Source organism: Microtus oregoni, unplaced genomic scaffold, assembly GCF_018167655.1.
Source record: "Microtus oregoni isolate MIOR12 unplaced genomic scaffold, Mior012 000022F_ref0000154, whole genome shotgun sequence".
NCBI classification, from domain to species: Eukaryota; Metazoa; Chordata; class Mammalia; order Rodentia; family Cricetidae; genus Microtus; species Microtus oregoni.
In genome coordinates, this window is record NW_024543081.1 from 16,737,751 (window position 1) to 16,756,661 (window position 18,911).

General features: G+C 51.3%; 1 protein-coding gene across 1 annotated transcript; it reads right to left on the reverse strand.

Moving 5' to 3' along the window:
• Nucleotide 1: 1 nt before the first annotated feature.
• On the reverse strand, nt 2–13,149 carry Adck5 (aarF domain containing kinase 5). The gene is made up of 15 exons (XM_041672311.1): nt 13,035–13,149; nt 5,884–5,987; nt 4,524–4,673; nt 2,442–2,517; nt 2,127–2,327; nt 1,903–2,043; nt 1,711–1,824; nt 1,486–1,617; nt 1,327–1,410; nt 1,168–1,249; nt 1,026–1,104; nt 849–940; nt 524–776; nt 337–453; nt 2–254 (listed from the first exon to the last, which is right to left on the reverse strand). Exons 1-15 carry the CDS (start codon nt 13,128–13,130, stop codon nt 149–151), a joined length of 1,827 nt encoding a protein of 608 aa, XP_041528245.1. The 5' UTR covers nt 13,131–13,149; the 3' UTR covers nt 2–148.
• Between the last annotated feature and the right edge of the window lie 5,762 nt (nt 13,150–18,911).

The following is an 18,911-nucleotide window of genomic DNA, read 5'->3' on the forward strand; positions in this document are numbered from 1 at the left end:
AGTGTGTGGTCATTGTGTTTAAGAGCCCCATAGTGTGTTCCCCATTCCAGGCCCCGGATTGCGAGAGATCTGTACTGGGCCTGCTCGGTGTGCCCAGGCTGGAAGCTCTGCTGGCCCCTGGCAACCTTGTAGTCATCCTGGCAGGGACCTACATCTCCAAGTACTGGGAGACCTCCTCTGCCTTGGGGGCAAAGCCCAGGCGGGCCAGGACACGCAACAGGATGGCGGTGAGCCGCATGGCAAGGGTCTCCAGCCTAGGGGAGCAGGGTAAAGGGTCATAAGTCGATGGGGAGCATATCCTGGCCAGCCACCCATCCAGCCCCCATGTTCACTCACCTCAGAGCCACCTCAAACTTGAATGTCTCCCAGATGACCTTGACGTGGCGCAAGAGGCTACAGCTGTAAATGCCGTGGTATGCCTCACCCACCAGGCGGCTCCAACCCCAGACAGCACTGTATCAGACACACACATCAGCTTGCTAACCTGCTGCAGCACCTCCAGGCTTCCCCTTGGCTCACCAACCTCTTGGCCATGAGGAAGTAGCGGTCGACGGGGGTGCCCAGGGTTGAGTTGATGGCACGCACTGTGTTGATGTTCCGCAACACGAGCAGCATGGACCGGGGCAGTGCCTTGAGCACTTCCATTATGCCTTCAAAGTGTTCGCGAGCCATGTCCTGCATGTAGGCCGCCTCCTCACGGCTCATCAGGTGGGACCCCCACAGCTGGCCCAGGCGCACAGGTCGCTGCATGAGCACCTCAGCGAACAGCATGTAGTCTGGAGAAGGCAGGAGGTCCTTTTGGTACACAGTGGCAAGCTTCTGCCTGTTCCACAAACACTCACCCTTACCTTGTACCCCAAGTGCAGCTGCGTGTGTCTTCATTGCAGCATCGTCCCTCAGGATGATGGCCCGCCACAGCTGGCACAGGGAGGATCGCTCCCTGCAGGAAGGCCTAACTGAGCTTCAAGCTGCAGGAAGAGGGGCCCAAGGAAGGTCTGACCCCCTCATGCCTGGCCCCATCTTACTTCTCATCCAGGAATTGGTAGAGCCCGTGGTCCAGGAGCACCAGCTCTGCTTTTCCATCTGGACCTTTCCGCACCAGAACTAGGAACACAGCATGTCAGGTCAAGCCACCCCTCTGAGATCCCACCCTGGGGCCTTTCCTACCATTGCCAGGGTGGGGGTCAGAGTGGATGAAGCCAGTGTAGAATATCTGTTCAGCAAAAGCCTGGATCAGCTTCTTTGCTACCTAGGGAGAACATAGGGAATCCATGGCAGCACCCACTGCCTAGCACCCACTGCCCTGCCCCAGCATGTGATACTCACGTCCTGCAATGCCAGCCCCTGCTCCTTGATGGCCTCCATGTCATTCACTTTGCAGCCCTCACAGAAGTCAGCTGTCAGCACCCGCTGGAGAGCAAGAGGCTGCATGAGCTCAGCAGGCCTATGTTGCCCCACCCTCAGGGAAGGCTCTACCCAGCTCACCTTGCTGGACTTGTCCCAGTGCACCCGAGGGACAACAATATAATGGAAGTGCTTTAGCTCCTGAGCACAGCGCTCAGCATTTCGGCCCTCATTCTCGAAGTCCAGCTCCTGGGCCAAGGTCCCCTTCAGATCCTAAAGGTCATATGCAGGCAGACAGGTCAGTCACATGTAGGTTTAGCATTTACCACTAGCCACCACTCCCCTACCTGCTATGGGTGGCACTACCTGTAGGACCCAGCTGAAGCTGAAGCTGGGGTGCATGAGCCCTATGAGCTGTAGCAGGAGTTCCAGTGTGTGCACATCCCCATCAAAGCGGTCTCGTAGGTCGATGTACTGTACCTGCAGTAGGCCAGGGGACACTGAGATCCAGGGTCACCGCTGGCCCAGCATCCATCTAGTGTGCAGCGGCATAGATACCTTGACAGCCACAGAGGTGCCATCATGGAGCTTGGCACGGTGCACCTGAGCCAGGCTTGCAGCAGCCATCGGCTGATAGTCGAACTCCTGGAAGAGCTCACTAGGCAGTGCCTGGAAGTCTTCAAGGAACAACTCATCCACCTGGCAAGAATGACCTTGGAGTCACTTCCAGGGATGCAGAGGCAGGCAGCCCCCTCTTTCCTCCTCCCCATCACTGGGCTCACCTCCCGGAAGCCCCGAGTAAGAGCTTTGTCCTCCAACACCCGTAATGTCTGGATGTACTCGGGTGGCAGCAGGTGATTGAAGGAGCACAGCCCTTGACCCAGTTTCACGTAGAGGCCCCCATTGCGGATGGCTCCTGCCACCAGGGCGTCAGCCGCACGCTGGTGACATGCAGACATCACCTCCACGTACTCCGGGCTGTTCTGACCACAGGCATGGAGGAAAGGCTGGGGACGGGTGGCCAGTCCTTGGTCCCCCCAGCACCCCTACCTCCAGTGTTCCCCCTCCCTGCATGTGCTCAAGATATGAGGACAGACCTCTGCCACTCCTTGGAGGACAACATTTGTGCACCACCAGTAGTCCAGGGAAATGAGGAGACCAACCTTCAGAGACCTGCAGGCAGAAGTAGCTTATTGGGTTGATTCCTGTGGGCCCTGCTGCTGGGCCCTTCTGCCATAAGCCCAAAGTCTGGCCTCACCCATCAGCCTCTGTACCCAAGGTGAGGCTGGGCTCACGTTCAGCCTCTAGTTACACGGACCCTTATGAGCTAATGAAATACTACTCATGCCAGCATCCTTCGGGTGCCCAGACAGACTGCTGAGAGTTAGTGGGGAGAGGAATGAGACAGGGTCTTAGTACACAGCCCTGACTGCTCTAAAGCTCACTATGTAGAGTGGGCTAGTATTAAACACAGGACATGAGATTGCTCTGCCTTACAATGCTGGGATTAAGGGTGTGAGCCGCTATACTCAACCATTTTCAGATACCTGAAATAGTACAAAACAGAAAAGGAAGTAGAACTGTTGGCAGTTTCCCTCAATCCCAGGTCCTCCTGAAGGAGGACCTCAAGACCTGGAAGGATTTAACAATACCCTGTCTCAAAAGTTTCAAAAAAACTTGGTGTAGTGGTGCGTGCCTTTAATCCCAGGACCTGAGAGACAGAGGCAGGGGAATCTTTGTAAATAAAAGGCCAGCATGATCTACTTAACAAGTTCTAGGCTAGCCAGGGCTACAGAGTAAAACCTTGTCTCAAAAAACATGTTGGCTGGATGGTGGTGGCACATGCCTAATACCAGCACACAGCTCATGTCTCTGTGAGACTAGCCTGGGCTACAGAGCCAGTTCCAGGACACCCAAAGCTACACAGAGAAACCCTGTCTTGAAAAACAAAAAAGTAGTGGTGCACGCCTTTAATCCCAGCACAAGGGAGGCAGAGAGAAGCGGATCTCTATGAGTTTGAGGCCAGCCTGGTCTACAAGAGCTAGTTCCAGGACAACAGGCTCCAAAGCTACAGAGAAATCCTGTCTCAAAAAAACAAAAACAAAAACCAAAAAAGAAAAACAAAAAAGTTAAAGAACAGAGGCTGGGAGACGCAGAGAACCTGGAGGTCCAGGAAAACCCATGTTTGACTGTCCCCCAACACCTGGCCACAGCCCAACTTGGCCTAGCAGTGAGCTGTGAAGCTCATTTCCTATTAGTCAGGGTGGGCTGCACAGGGCAGTTGTCAGGGACCTGCAAGCCCCCTGCACAGAGGAGTGAGAGCAGCAGAAAGAGAGAAAGGGCACTAGGCTCTGTTCTCACCAGTTGCAGGGCTGTGAGAACTCAGGACCCACAGAACACAGGAAACTGTTCAGCCTGTCAGTAGGGATGCCTCAGTTCCAGGCAGCACCACCCAGGACAGATGTGGGGGGCCTCAAGGCTGGAAACAGGTATCCAACCACAGACATGCCCGAGGACTAGCTGCAATAAATCTCAGGGACACAGAGATCCATCCACCTGTCTCTGCTTACCAAGTGTTGGGATTAAAGGTGTGCGCCACCACTGCCGGGCTTCAGTGACATTTCTTGTAAGATGCCTAAGGACCCTGGGACCAAAGCCTTCCCGAGGAGGCAGCACCAGCTCAGGGAGGGGCAACGCTTAGAGCTACGTGGAGCAAGAGGACAGACATCCTGCACCATGGGACCCTGACCCTGATCACTACAGCTCAACCACTCTGGTTAAGAAGCTTTCTCATTAGCAAAGTCAATGAGGCTGGGCCAGAATCTGCAAGAATTTCCTCCCTAGGAGGGGAAGGAACTTTGTAAAACCCTTTGGGACTGTGCTAGGAGTGAAGAGTCAGTTCCATCCAGGCCCAAGCCTCTACGGCTGCAACACCAGGTTCCCTTGCATGGTAGGGAGGGTAGAACAGGACAGCTTCTTTATGTCCGGGGTTGAAGCCCTTGCTCTTAAGGCCAATGGCTGATCTGGTAAAGTCTGTGGGGGAACTGTCCTGTCCTGTCTACATGCTGCTGCATGCTAACCGCAAAGTCCCAGAAGAAAGACCCCACAGCCCTTGGGAGAGAGGAATGTGGAGAATGGCACCCCACCCACGCTACACCAGGTTTGGCACAGCCTCCCACCTGCCAAAGCGCCCAATGCCGTCTACCGCGAGTCGCAGTTTCCTCTTCTCCTGCGCCTCTGCCACGAAATAGCGGGCTCCGAGGAGCAAGGGCACCCCCACCACAGTGGCAGAGAGTGTCCTCCTCCACAGCAGCCTGGTTCTTGTGGTCCTGAGAGGAGACATGGCAGATGATGGAAGTGTTGCTCCCTACAAGGGAGCTGAGGCCTCAGCTTCCCTCTTTCCTGGAGTCCTGTCTATGGGCCATGTAGCCACCAGAGGACACCCAACACAGGGCCCTTTTCCTAGACCTCACGACAGCACAGATGCTGGGGAAGAAGGTCTTCTTTGGCTGTCTCTTGGGCAGGTCAGTCCAAATCTGCAGTCTGCAGACTGGACCATCATCCCCACTCTGACGGTGTGAGAGATTCTAATGGAAGTAAGACTTAGTACTGCTAAAGTCAGCACCAACCAAACTGAGCAAGAACTTAAGGGGGCTGGAGAGATGGCTCAGCGGTTAAGAGCATTGCCTGCTCTTCCAAAGGTCCTGAGTTCAATTCCCAGCAACCACATGGTGGCTCACAACCATCTGAAATGAGGTCTGGTGCCCTCTTCTGGCCTTCAGGCATACACGCAGAAAGAATATTGTATACATAATAAATATTTAAAAAAAAAAAAAGAACTTAAAACAGGAATAGACTAGATCCCATACTGCCCACGACAGCAAACATCCCCATACGCTGAGTATGACAGCAAGAACATCGCTTGTGTTCACACACAGCCTCCTCTCTGCCACGGCACACTAAAAGAAAGGGCCTTCCAGCCGGGCGGTGGTGCACACGCCTTTAATCCCAGCACACAGAAAGCAGAGGCAGGTGGTTCTCTGTGAGTCTGAGGACAGCCTGGTCTACAGAGAGTTCCAGGACAGCCAGGGCTACACAGAGAAATCCTATCCCAAAAAACAAACAAGAAAAAAAAATGAGAGGGAAGGAGGGAAAGAGAAGAAAAAAAGGTGGGCTTCCTCCTTCTCATAGAGCCATGTGGTCCCCACACCTCTTCTGCTGTCCTCAGCCCTTGCCTGATACCCCACCAAGGCACTCCCACTCCCTGTGTATCTGATGGAATGAGCACCCCAATTTGTAGTCCTCCCAGTGTGTGTGTGCTCATCATAAAGTTCTTGTGGGGAGCACCTGTCTCTAGAGTGTGACCAATCACAGGTCAGAACCCTGTGGCCTCGGGTTCCAAGACACCACAGACAAACACATCCTGTTTTGGGGGTACAGGAGAAAAGTTCCAGTGTGGAGGGCCTCCTCATCATTGTGGTTTACACAGAGCCGCCATCTGGGAAGGGCGCCTGCCTTTGGCTGCAGGAGTCTCATTACCTGGGCAGTGGGCTCTTGAAGTTCCTCCTGAAGAATATGGCAGGGCATGGCCAGGGCTTCTGCCTGCTCTGCAGCAGAGCAGAGTGGAAGTGGCACAGTTGCATCTGGGAAGGAGGCAGACGGTAAGGCTTGGCAGAGGCAGGGACACGGGGTCATTGCCTGGAGCAGAGCTACACCAAACAGTGCGCCCCGAACTCTCACTCAGTGAGGGCCGACCCTGCTTCCAGGGCTCCGGGCAGGAAGCTGCCTGGACACCAGTCTTAGCAATGAAGACGCAGGCTGCCTACTGGATGAAGAAGCTGGAGGCAGGAGAAGAAAGGCCTTTCTGAAAATGCCTCATCTTTGAGGGAAGAAAATTCGTCCAGACCTGACTTGTCTGTGATAAGGGCCAACATCATTTCTGAGGTAGCACCCTTAACCTGTCATTTACTATTTCTTGGTGCTGACCACTTACCGGTGACTTCAGGAAGTGGGCCACACCATGGGAGACGTGTCGGCAATGCCCACCCACCAATTCTAAGAGTAGTCTCACAGGAGTGGCTTTTGTGTTGGGATCTTGTTCTGAAAGCAAAGAGTCAGGGAGAGCTGAAACTGGAAATCCGGGCCAAGCCACAGCCGGGGAAGTCATAGGCCCAAAGAGGAAGTGCTAGTTGCTGCTCTGTTAAAAGGATATGCTGTGCCCATCAAACTGTCTTCTAAATGATCACGTTCACGTCCATAGTTTAGCACCACTATCACCACTGGCCACAGAGCTTCTTGCTGCAGCGGGCAGCAATAACTGCACAGACTCAGAACTGATCAAAGTGTTGAGAATAAGCAAGTGTGGCTGTGGAACACTTGGCCTTAAGTGGCACTTCTACATCACCCCTTCCATAGCTCAGGAACACTATGGGAGAGACGAAAGAGCTGAGGATGGGACAGAGTGCTCTGGAATGCTCTTCTCTGGGCACGGCATGGCTACTGCACTCTTGAACACATAGCCTTTGTAAGACTTGCGTAAGACTGGACCCATCAATAGCCTGTCATGGGGAAGAGAGGGACTCTGCCCAGGCTCCTGACTATAGTGACACACACCCCGTGAATGGGAAAAGTGGACTAGTTGGAAAGGAGGGGAACATTGAGAGTGGGAAGAGGACAGAGAATAGTGGGAGGGGAATGGAATTAAAATACATTATACACATGCATGAAAATGCTAGAATGAAATTCACTGTTATGGGCTGGACATGGTAGTACACGCCTTTAATCCTAGCACCTGAAAGGGGCAGGTGGATCTCTGAGTTAGAAGTCAGTCTGATCTACAGTTCAAGGCAGCCAGAGATATACAATGAGATCCTGCTTCAAAAAAAGGGCTGAGGGCCGGGCGGTGGTGGCGCACGCCTTTAATCCCAGCACTCGGGAGGCAGAGGCAGGCGGATCTCTGTGAGTTCGAGACCAGCCTGGTCTACAGAGCTAGTTCCAGGACAGGCTCCAAAGCCACAGAGAAACCCTGTCTCGAAAAACCAAAAAAAAAAAAAAAAAAAAGGGCTGAGGTCTGGAGAGATGGCTCAGTGGCTAAGAGCACAGGCTGCTCATCTAGAGGAGTTGGGTTTGAATCCCAGTTCCCACATGACAGTTCACAACCATCTAAAACTCCAGTTCCCAGAATCTGTTGCCTGCTCTGGCCTCCGCAGGAACCAAGCATGCAAACAAAACACATAAAATAAATTTTTTACAAACTTTTAAGAAGAAACTCATTATTATGTATAATTAATATATACTAATAAAGCATCATCATCATCATCATTACTTGAGATAGGATCTCATTTTATATCCTTGGCTGGCCTGGAACTCAATACATAGATCAGGCTGGCTTCAAACTCACAGAAATCCACCTGTCTCTGCTTTTCAAGTGCTGGGACTAAAGGGGAGCATGAAGCTGGAGGGACAGGTCAGTGGTTTAGAGCACTTCCTGCTCTTCCAGAGGACCAGAGCTTGGTTCTCAGCACCTGGGGAGCAGCCCACAATGGCTCTGACTCCAACTCCAGGGGATCCCAGGCCTCTGGCCTCTTTGGACACTAGCACTCAAGTGAACATACCCACATGCAAACACATAAATACCTACACAAAATTAAAGTAATAAATGTAAAATAAATGAAAATTTAATAAATGATAAATCTTTAAAAGCATCATCCCACACCTGGCTATAAAACATTTTTGAAAAGATACAAAGCAAAAAAAAAAAAAAAAAAAGAAAGAAAGAAAAAATACAAAGCCGGGCACTAGTGGCGTACATCTTTAATCCCAGCTCTCAGGAGGCAGACAGGTGGATCTCTGCTTCAAAAAACAAACAAGCAAGCAAACAAGTTTGCCCTGGCAGGTGTTGTGGAGCGTGTCTTTAATCCCAGCACTCAGCACTTACGAAGCAGAGGCTGGAAAGATGACTCAGATGTTAAAAGCTAGGCTCACAACCAAAAACAATAGGTAGAAGCCAGGCAATGGTGGCACATGCCTTTAATCCCAGCACTCGGGAGGCAGAGGCAGGCAAATCTCTGTGAATTCGAGAGCTGGTCTATAGGAGCGAGTTCCAGGACAGGATCCAAAGTGACAGAGAAACGCTGTCTTGAGAAACCAATTAAAAAAAAAAAGTAGATGCAAGCATGAGGTGGTAGACGTTCTGATCATTGAGTGGGTGTAAATGAGGAAACAGGCCTGCACTCAATGAATATGCATACTTATGGCAGCAGTCACCTGCCATAAGTACCTAGCGGGCAAACAAAGAGAATCACTGAAGTTTGAGGCCAGCTTGGTGTACAAAGGTAACCCCCTGTCTCAAAACAGAAGTAAAAAAGGGGCAGCATGCACAGACCTGGTTCAGTATCCAGCAGCACAAGGTGAAAACGAGTTAAAGACTATTTCCTATAATAACAAAATCTCAGGAAAGGAGGCAGCATTCTGCAAAGGAGGCAGCTATTTTAGGGCAGAGCCCTGATCTAAGAAGACTTTGTGCCCGGGGTTAACCTGGCATCAGCTAGGTTGTCATGGAAGAAGGGGGCTTTAAGGACCAGGCAGGTAAAGGCTAGAGATGTCATTCAACCAGCAGAGCAAATGAAGCCCTGGGAGACTCTGGGCAGGCTCCTGGCTACGGCACTGTCTGTCTATGCAAATGAAGTTTCCTTCAATCAGCTGGTTTCTTGCTTTGGAAAGCAACAGGAGTGACTTACATTCACAAAGGATTCCCGAGCGCATGGAGCACTGCCCACCACACCAAACCTTATGAATATGTGTCCAGCAGGCGAGCACCAAGGCCACACCGGGATCAAAGATTTCCCCACAGAGCACTTCAAGACTCTGCCCGTGCCAGCTCCTTGCTGGTGTCTTCAGCTCCCTCCAGCAAACACAGATAACAGTCCTCATACCACTTCCCAGATTGAACTGTTTGCTGAGAATCAGCTTCCCACTGCTTTTCTTCTTCTCCGTTTTCTTCTTCCTCCTCCTCTTTTTTTCTTTTTCAAGACAGAGTTTCTCTGTGTCTTGAGAAGTCGGCTTGCCCTGTCTTGTCTTGCCCTGGCTGTCCTGGAACTCGGCTCTGTAGACCAGGCTGGCCTCGAACTCATGAGTGCTGGAATTAAAGGTGTGCACCACCTCCTCCAACCCCCAGTTCCCACTGCTTTTTTTTTGTAGACTTATTTATTTCATGCATATGAGTGCTCTATCTGCATGTACATCTTTAAGCCAGAAGAGAGCATTAGATCCCACTTTAGATGGTTGTGAGTCACCATGTGGTTGCTGGGAATTGAACTCAGAACCTCTGAAAGAGCAGCCAATGCTCTCAACCGCTGAGCCATCTCTCCAGGCCCCTACCCCTGCTTTTCAAATGGAAAAAAACAAAAACAAAACCTGGTTTACTTCTCTTAGAAGAGAAATCAGACCATTTCCAACACTAGCAGACAGGTTACACCCTGAGCACACAGAAAGACACTTTCACTAGCTGGGACAAGACATGACTGTTTGAGATTCCAAGGGGCCGCGGAGCTGGGCTGAGAACAGAGAGGCACAGAATGACTAAGGCCGCGATTACTTGAGACTGATCATCCAGAAGAGGATGCACAAATCTGCTAGCCAGAAGACTGGAAGCTGAAAGAGTAAGACACAGCTACCTGAGGCAACAGGAGCCAGGAAGTCTCCCACATGAAGCCCTTCTGTGCTGGACAGAGTTCACAAAAACCTGCCTGGAATCATAAACCGAAGCCAGCATGAAGCCCCAGTCTTACACCAAGGCTGAGCGGGAGGGGCCTGAATACGGCCCCAAGTTGACTTAAAGGAGGCAGCCAGGCTGAGAGCTCACTGTTCACGACCCAAAACTTCCCCGTGGAAAAGGTAAAAAGTCCTTCAAGGGAGATTCATGAGTCTCAGGCTTGCTCATCTCCAACCAGGCCTGTGCAGTTTCAGCCAAGCTGTTAGCAGCACCTTGGGTTTTCTGGCAATGTAGGGACAATACAGTGTCTAGGTGACAACTTCATATTGAAGGCATGATGTAGAGGAGACAAGGCTGGCCAGATCAGTCCACCCAGTGTGTCCCAGAAGGGGACTTCTGTTATACCGCTCATCTGTGAACGGCTGGGGCGATGAATACACTCAGAACTCACAGGTGAGTCGCTAAAGGTTCACAGGGACATCGAGTATACAGGAGATGCCAGTTCCAATGACTGCTTATCACTGTCAGGGCTCTGGTGAGCACACAGCCTTCTCCCCCGTTGCCAAACTACTCTTGCAGGCAAGGCCTGGGGCCCATTTCCCACTGCCTTCCCCCATAATCTCTGAGGAATTAGCACTGCAATTGGAGCCTCCTCACTCAGGATGTAGAACAAAGACTCTTTCAGGAGGCGCCTGTAGTGTCCTCTGCCCCACAGCAAAAGTCAGGTAGGAGATGCCAGTCATGATGTCAAATAGATAAAGCCCTGTGCTGAAAACTCCAGAGTTACCACCCCCTTCGAGTTACTCAAATGCCTGTCCTTCGGGGATAGGTTCCCCAGCACCCATTAATCTGTCTTCTGAAATTCCCATCAAATGTTAAGCCCCAAAAGGCACCGGGCGTGGGGGTGGGGAGTCAATCTACAGCCAAACCCCAAACAAATCCTGAACGAGGGCTGTCCAGTGTTGTGGTCCACATGGCCTGCAGTTCTGCCCTCAAATCTAAACCCTGACCTACAAGCAGCCCCAGGAGTGTGGGGAAAACTACAGACAGGAGATAAGGGTGTGGAGTGTCCTCTGGGGCAAAACAAGGCCACAGGGGCAGGGAAGTGCAGAAGGAAGGACTCAGATAAGAGGGTTAAAGATGTTACATTTGCTCAAGCTCCGCTTGCAGCGCTAGCCAGTTGAACACTATATAATCAGCCCTGGGGAAAAGAAAACCTTTATTGTTGAAGTGATGAGTCTTATGTCTACAAGCGACCCTTCTCTCTGACCCTTCTCTCCAGGTCCGTGATGCCCACAGCTCTGCAGGTGTGGCAGCTCAGGATGCGACCACCACACTGTTGGCCAGCAGACAAAGAGGGTGACGGTACATTCTCTCCTACCAGAACAGGCCCCTTTGAGCAGGTCCACATCAGCCAGTGGTGATCCTGACCTACAACTGTCGCACGTAGCCCCGTCACCCATTCCAGTGTGGACAGAGTGCCATTGGCTCCCTGCACCTGGTTCTCGTGTTGCTGTTTGTTTTTGTTTTTAAGACTGGGTTACACTACATGGTTCTGGCTGGCTTGAACTCAGAAATCCTCCTGCCTCTGCCTCCCAAGTGCGGTGCCACTGTGCCTGGTAATTCTCAGGCTTTTTACAGGGAATGTGTGGATCATGTGTCTGCAGAAACATTCAATCAGAGTTCTTCTCCAGAGACTGCATGAAACAGCAAAAAGTATAGCCTAGGAGAGCCCTCCAGTCAGACTCAGCAGGTGAGAGGGAGATGAAAGATGTTCAGATGAGCCAGTCTGCACGTGGCAGGAAGTCACTGCCAAGACTCAGGACCCCCCCAAAAACGTGACCAGACTAAGAAGTTTAACAGGGCAGATGGCCAGCGCACCTCACTGTTTGGTTGGAAGCGTCACCTCAGCCCCTAACATCCTTATCCAAAAAATGTCTGGAATGTTTGGTTGGGGGCTTCACCCAACTCCTGGCAACCATTAACACTCACCAAGAAGGAAATTGAGGCATTTCCCCAAATTCGGAGGGGACAGACTGGGGACTGGAACTAGAGGGAGTAGGTGTTAGTAAAAGGACACCAGCCCACAACAGTGACCTGCAAGGATTCAACTGAACTGGGCAAGAGCTCCTAATCAAAGGTAAAAATCTGCCTTTGATCCCAGCATCAGGAGGCACAGGCAGGTAGATCTCTGTGAGTTCGAGGTCAGCCTAGTTTACAGAGTTAGTTCCGGGAACCAGGGATACAAAGAGAAACTCTGTGTCAAAACACAAAATAAAACAAAAACTTGCCTTTCCACTTCTCAGGGCTATCGTGAGGACTAAGGGATGACTAACACGGTTCTGGGGAGAAGTTGTGCAATTCTAAGGAGCTGTGTTAAAAGCCAGCATGAGTTTCTTCCCTCTGAGTCTCCGACTGACAAGGCTCTATCAGAAAGCACGCCCACCGCGGGGCAGCTCACTGCAAGCCAAAAGTTAACCCAACTCCCTGTCTATCTGTGTAACCTACAAAGCCAGATGGACTAGAAAAACAACCTCGGAGAAGTCCAAGTTTTAAAACAATACAACCTCAGAAATGGCCATTCTCCAAGGCCAGGGGACAGGCGAGGACATCTCCAAGGCCAGAACTGGGGGCCAATGCAGCCAGGGCACGCCAAACTCAGCGGGTGTCTCCCTCCCCAGAAACAGGTAGAGGGTACAGAGCAGCTTCCCGTGGAGACCCGAAGGTGGTGCCACGCGAACAAGGGCAGGAGGGACAAGACCCTGGAGTAAGGTCAAGTGATGCTTCCCAAGGGGGATCTGGGGAGCAAAGAGAGGCCGAGGACCTGAGAGTTCTCCAGAGCTTTGGGATCGATGGGTAGGGCCCCGGGCCTGGATTGGGTCCAGGATCTCAGGGTACCGAGTTAGACCCAACGCAGGGGTGCGGAGAGCACAGAGTCAGGGCCCGGGTCCAGGGCGTGCGGGGGCGGGGTCCTCACCGGCCGCCACATGTCCCCGGCAGCGGTCTCCTCTTGGTTTCGCCGCAGAAGTCCCTGGTCCCCAGCCGACCCCGCGAGAGAGCAGGCAGTGCGCATGCGCACCGGCGCTCACTCCACGGCGCTGGGTAGCGTGGAGGGGCCACGCCCCCAAGACGTGCAGGCCTCTGCCTCGCCGCAGCGGCCCCTTGAGGTCGCTCGCGGCATAGCATCATGGGAGAGCCCAGTTTCATATGAGCTCAGAGCAAAGAGGCACTTCCGGGTTTGTATTTGTTTTTGTGTTTTTTTTTTTTATTTGTTTTGATTTGTTTGTTTTGTTTTCTTTTGGCTTTTCAAGACAGGGTTTCTATGTGTAACAGCCCTGGCTGTCCTGGAACTCACTCTGCAGACCAGGCTGGCCTCGAACTCACGGACATCCGCCTGCCTCTGCCTCCTGAGTGCTGGGATTAAAGGCGTGCACCACCACCGACTGACCTGGGAACAATTTTCAACAGTCAGCTGTTTGTGGTTCCCGAGACAGGGTTGCTCTGTAGCCCTGGCTGTCCTGGACTGACAACTCACGGAGGTTTGTTTGCCTCTGTCTCATGAGTGCTGGGATTAAAGGTGTGCGCCACCACTGCCTGGCAGACCCACCTTTCAAGCAGGTCTAGTTTCTGTTGTGCTGTGCACACAGGCTAACTAGCCAACAAGCTCATGGACAGTCTCCTAGTTCCCCATCCTAAGCTCATAGGAGTGCTTCTTACATGGTTCTAAGAACAGGGCTTCCTAGGGAGCAATTTTACCCACACAGCCATCTTCCCAGACCCTTGCACTGGCTCTTTAATTTTGTCAGGCTCCCTGAAGGTGGCAGCATAACTCAAGCTCTCAGTGTTCCCTTGCACAGGCAATGACAGTTGGTGGCACCCTCCAGAGCCACACGCTGAGCCAGACACCTTAGCTTTCTTGCCCACAATGAGAGATAGAGTCCCCTGTTCTCCACTCTCTGTGACACCCATCTCATCTGCATGTATTCTTCTGGGGGGCCCCATACCACCTGGCTCCCTGGAACTCCCCTGCTTTCCTGGCCACAGATGTCCCTCTAACCTTGCCACTTAGGGAGGAGAGACCGTCTTGTGTTGATCTCTGTGTTCTTTGAGACCTCCTCCCTTTTTTCCCCCCCATACTTGGAAAGGTGCCTTCTGGATCGGTCATGGAGCAGGTCCTAAGATTGTGTCATGCCTTCAATCCCAAACTGGGTTTGGAGTGTCTGGCAGGAGGCAAAGAGTCAAATATGGGGTGGGTACAAAGTTCTTGAGCCAGAGAATCTAGGTCAGTGGCACCTGTTTCAAGGCCGCCTCTTTCTGGAGCTTTCCAGGCCTGGGAAGTATTGGTTGTAGCTGAGACGTCTGGGAGTAATTGGGGTGTGAGATGTCAGGGACAAAAAGGATGCAGGGTGCACAAACCCCAAGACTAAATGGAAGAAGTGAGTGTTTCAAGACATGGCTATTCATAAAACAGATGGGAGAGGTAGGTGGAAGCAGGGAGGAAGGCGATCGGATTCAGATGTACAGTAGGGAGCAGGTCAAAGTCCTCAGCCCTATGAGGTCACATCTGAACCATAAAACAGGCCAGCTAGTGGCCTGGGAGACTGTGGTAGTTTGAATATAATTGACCCCCATAAGCTGATAGGAAGTGGCACTATTAGGAGGTGTGGCCTTGTTGGACTAGTTGTGGCCTTGGTAGAGGAAACGCATCACTGTGAGGGTGGGCTTGGAGGTCTCCTATGCTCAAACTCTGCTCAGTGTAGACACAGTTTCACTTCCTGTTGCCTGTGGATCTTGATGGAAATGCTCAGCTTCTCCAGCACCATGACTACCTGTCTGCTGCCATGTCCCGCCATGGTGACAATGACTAAACCTCTGAAACTGTAGACCAACCCCAATACAATGTTTTCCTTTGTAAGCATTGCCGTGGCCATGGTGTCTCTTTGGGGGAATACAACTTTTTTCTTTTTTTTTTGGGGGTTTTTCGAGACAAGGTTTCTCTATAGCTTTGGAGCCTGTCCTAGAATTCGCTTTTGTTTACCAGGCTGGCCTCAAACTCACAGACATCCACCTGCCTCTGCCTCTCGAGTGCTGGGATTAAAGGTGTGCACCACCACCGCCCGGCTCTTCAGGGGAATAGAAACCCTAACTGAGACAGAGGCCTAGCTGAGAGCTAACAGGGACCTGTTGAAATGTCTTGGGCCCCAAAGTCGTTCCTGAAAACGCCAGGACATCTATTTAACCCAAACCATTCCAGACATTATGGGGTGCAGTCTCTGCCAGCCGCCTGTCTCTGAGCATCTGCAACTGAACCCCCACATTTCATGTTGTGTATTTTTGGTGCCGTCTGCCAGGATATACATAAAGTCACTCAGCAATACAGGAACCCAGTATAACCTCATAGTGCAAGTAATGAGCCTAGCCATGGACCTAAATTGGAGCTGAGGTGATGGGGAATAGAGAAGGGACCCCATGATAAAGACACCGGAAGAGGGCACAGGGTGTTTGCAGATAAAACTGGTGCTGTGAAAGAGAAGAGCAGAAGGCCAGGCTATCCTAGGCTCCAGCCGGCACGGCAGGTAGGAAGGGTGACACTGACCTACTTGGAGGTGACGGTGCTTGAACCTGTGTGGAGGCACCCAAGCACCCACATGGACTGTCCAGCAGCCCCTCAGGACGGCCAAGTACAGTTAGAAAGGACTTAGTCCTGTGCTTTGGCCAGGAGCTACCTCTAAGCCATGAGCCAGCAGGAGCCATCAAACACAGAGGTCTCCAACGGCAGAGATGACAGCAGAGACTCCTTGTGGCCCAGTGCTTAGTCCTACTCTGGCTATGGCTCCAGAGCCTCAAGCTTTCATGGGGGGGGGGGGCTCCTCTCCCACCCTGGAAGGCTGTGGCCACTCTCTCCTAGTATATTCCTCCCCTCATACATATGCTTGCCAAACACCCAGCGTTTTGCCCCCAGACCTTGATATGCAGACAGAGGACGCCGAGGCGCAGTGCCCAACTCTCAGGACCTTAGACCCAAAGGCTACCACCACCAGGACCCTGCTATGTGAAGGCCTCTCCTCTGAGCCAACCGCCAGCATCTGCAGGAGTTTTGGAGAGACTGCTCAGAAAAGATCGCTCGTCTGCCTTCCCTCAGAGAGGTGGGCAGGTGAAGGGTCGTGGGACCCTCACCACAGTATCCAGCTACCACTCCCAATCATCTGGGTGCAATTCTGCCCTTCTTGCCTGTGTCCTTAGGGCCCTGGAAAAGTAGTTAGAGGAGAGAGATAGGGAAGAACTAGGGGAGGTGAGGGGCTCCATCTCTATCTATGGGAAAGCCACCTTCCTGTTGGTTAGGGCTTCTCAGTGCAGACTCTTGGACGGGAGCACCCACACTCCACTAAGTGACCACTCACCCAGGCTCTGTAAGGAAGCCCAACAAACCTACTCGTTCCCCAGAGTGAACTTCAGAAGATCATTCCTGGGGTTGTCATTGGGACCTCAGGAGGAGGTTGGGGGGTACAGTTCCCCAGAAGATGATTCAGGTCTTTCCCACCTGCCTTTCTTAGGGACCCTCCTAGTCCCTACCTCCAGGCCAAACATCCCTGGCCCATGACTCCATCCTCTCCTGATCTGTCCCTCATGTCTCAGGCTTGGCCCTGTCCTCTCTGGGTAGGACTGGGTCGCTTTCTTCTGTACCCACAATGATCTCACCCACTGCATCAGCACAGATGAACTCACGCGCTTGGATTCGCATCTACAATTGCAAGCAAGTCTTCTCTTTCTTTCTTAGCGTGCTGATTATTTGGGCTGGTCCTATGGCAAGACCTACTAGCTCTTACTGGTAGAATGCAGGCATACAGATACCCTTGGTAGTCTTGTTTCTTATACTTCTCAGGTGACCTTTCAGCCGCCCCCCAGCCAGTGGTTAGGGTTTCGACGGCCACTCAGTCCTCCCATAGCAGGTCCAGCTCCAGTTTATTTCCTAATCTCCCTTCTACCGTGCCCTGCCCCACATGACAGCCCATCCCCAGCTGCCGCCCCTGGGACCCATGGTCCCCCGTTCCCTCTCTATGTCCACACCTCCTTCATCCCCCACATCTTCCACTGAAAGGCAGCAAAGAAGCCTCTGACAGAGAACTGGATCCACCGCCTCTGCCTCCCAAGTGCCGGGATGAAAGGCGTGCGTCACCACCACCTGGCAAAATAAACCATAAAATTAAAAAAGAGTGAAAATGATTCTAGAGATCATTACATCGCCTTTGTGCTATTTCATTTTTTAGGTGTGTGCGTGTGTGTGCATGTGTGTGTGTGTGTGTGTGCATAGAAGCCAGACGGGGCTGGAGTTATAGATGTCATTGGTTTTTGTTTGTTTTTGTTTTACTGTGTATAAGTGCTCTATCTGCATGTACACCCTTATGCCAGAAGAGGGCATCAGATCCCAAAATACATGGCTGTGAGCTTTACTGAGATGGACGTTGAGCTTTACTGGGAATTGAGCTCAAGGCCTCTGGAAGAGCAGCCTGTGCTCTCAAGTGCTGAGCCATCTCTGCAGTCCCTGGAGCTACAGATGTTTGTGGGACACCAAAGCTTCAACAATGAAAAGAATTTCAGAGCCAGGCAGTGGTAGCGCACACCTTTAATCCCAGCACTTCGGAGGCAGAGGCAGGTGGATCTAGGCCAGCTCCGTCTACAGAGCAAGTTCCAGGACAGGCTCCAAAGCTACACAGAGAAACCTTGTCTTGAAAAAACAAAAAAGAGCCGGGCGGTGGTGGCGCACGCCTTTAATCCCAGCACTTGGGAGGCAGAGGCAGGCAGGTCTTTGTGAGTTCGAGACCAGCCTGGTCTACAAGAGCTAGTTCCAGGACAGGCTCCAAAACCACAGAGAAACCCTGTCTCGAAAAACAAAAAAAAAAAAAAAACAAAAAAACAAAAAAACAAAAAAAAGAAAGAAAGAAAAGGATTTCAGAACTAGCCATTATGATGAAGCAATGTTGGAGATTCTAATAAAGCTATTTAATCATTGATAAGAGAGGAAGAGGGACTTAAGGGAAAAATGGAGCAGACCAAGAGCATGGATGTAGACTTCTCTGGGGGCAGTTGAAGAAAACAAGACAGACCCAAGTACAGGATCAGACTCCTCAAGGCAGGCCACAGAGAGTGGTGCAGACACCAGTGGGAGGTGAGCTCTATTTTATCATTAAAGGTTATTTTGATTTGCTCATAGTAAGATTTATAAGCAATGCCTTTAAATAATTGTGTTTAATAAAGATCGAGTACTTAGGGAAATTGACAGCTTGAGATTTACTTAAAACTATTTTTTTGTGTCCGAGTTACAGCTGAATGTCAAATGAAAGTTATTGATTTTTAAAAAATAAATAAATTGTTTATTTATTTATTATGTATGCAGTGTTCTGCCTGCACGTATACCTGCGCACCAGAAGAGGGCACCAGATCATCTGCTGGAAACTGAACTTAAGACCTCTGGAAGAGCAGCCAGTGCTCTTACCCTCTGAGCCATCTCTCCAGCCCCAGGTTACTGATTTTTTTTAAATGCTGATCTGTTCTTCATACTATTTTTAATTTTTTTCCTTTTTCTTTTTCCTTCTGTCCTTCTTTCCTTCCTTTCTTTGTAGTTTTTCAAGACATGGTTTCTCTGTGTAGCCCTGGCTGGCCTCACAGAGATCTGGCTGCCTCTGCCTCCCAAGTACTGGGATTAAAGGCATGTGCCATCATGTCTAGCAATTTCTCTATTTTTTAAGGTTTATTCATTTCATGTGTATGGGTGTTTTGTGTGCATAGATGTTGTGTGTACTTCATGTGTACAGAGGCCAGAAGAGGGGATCAGATCTCCCGGGACTGCACTTAC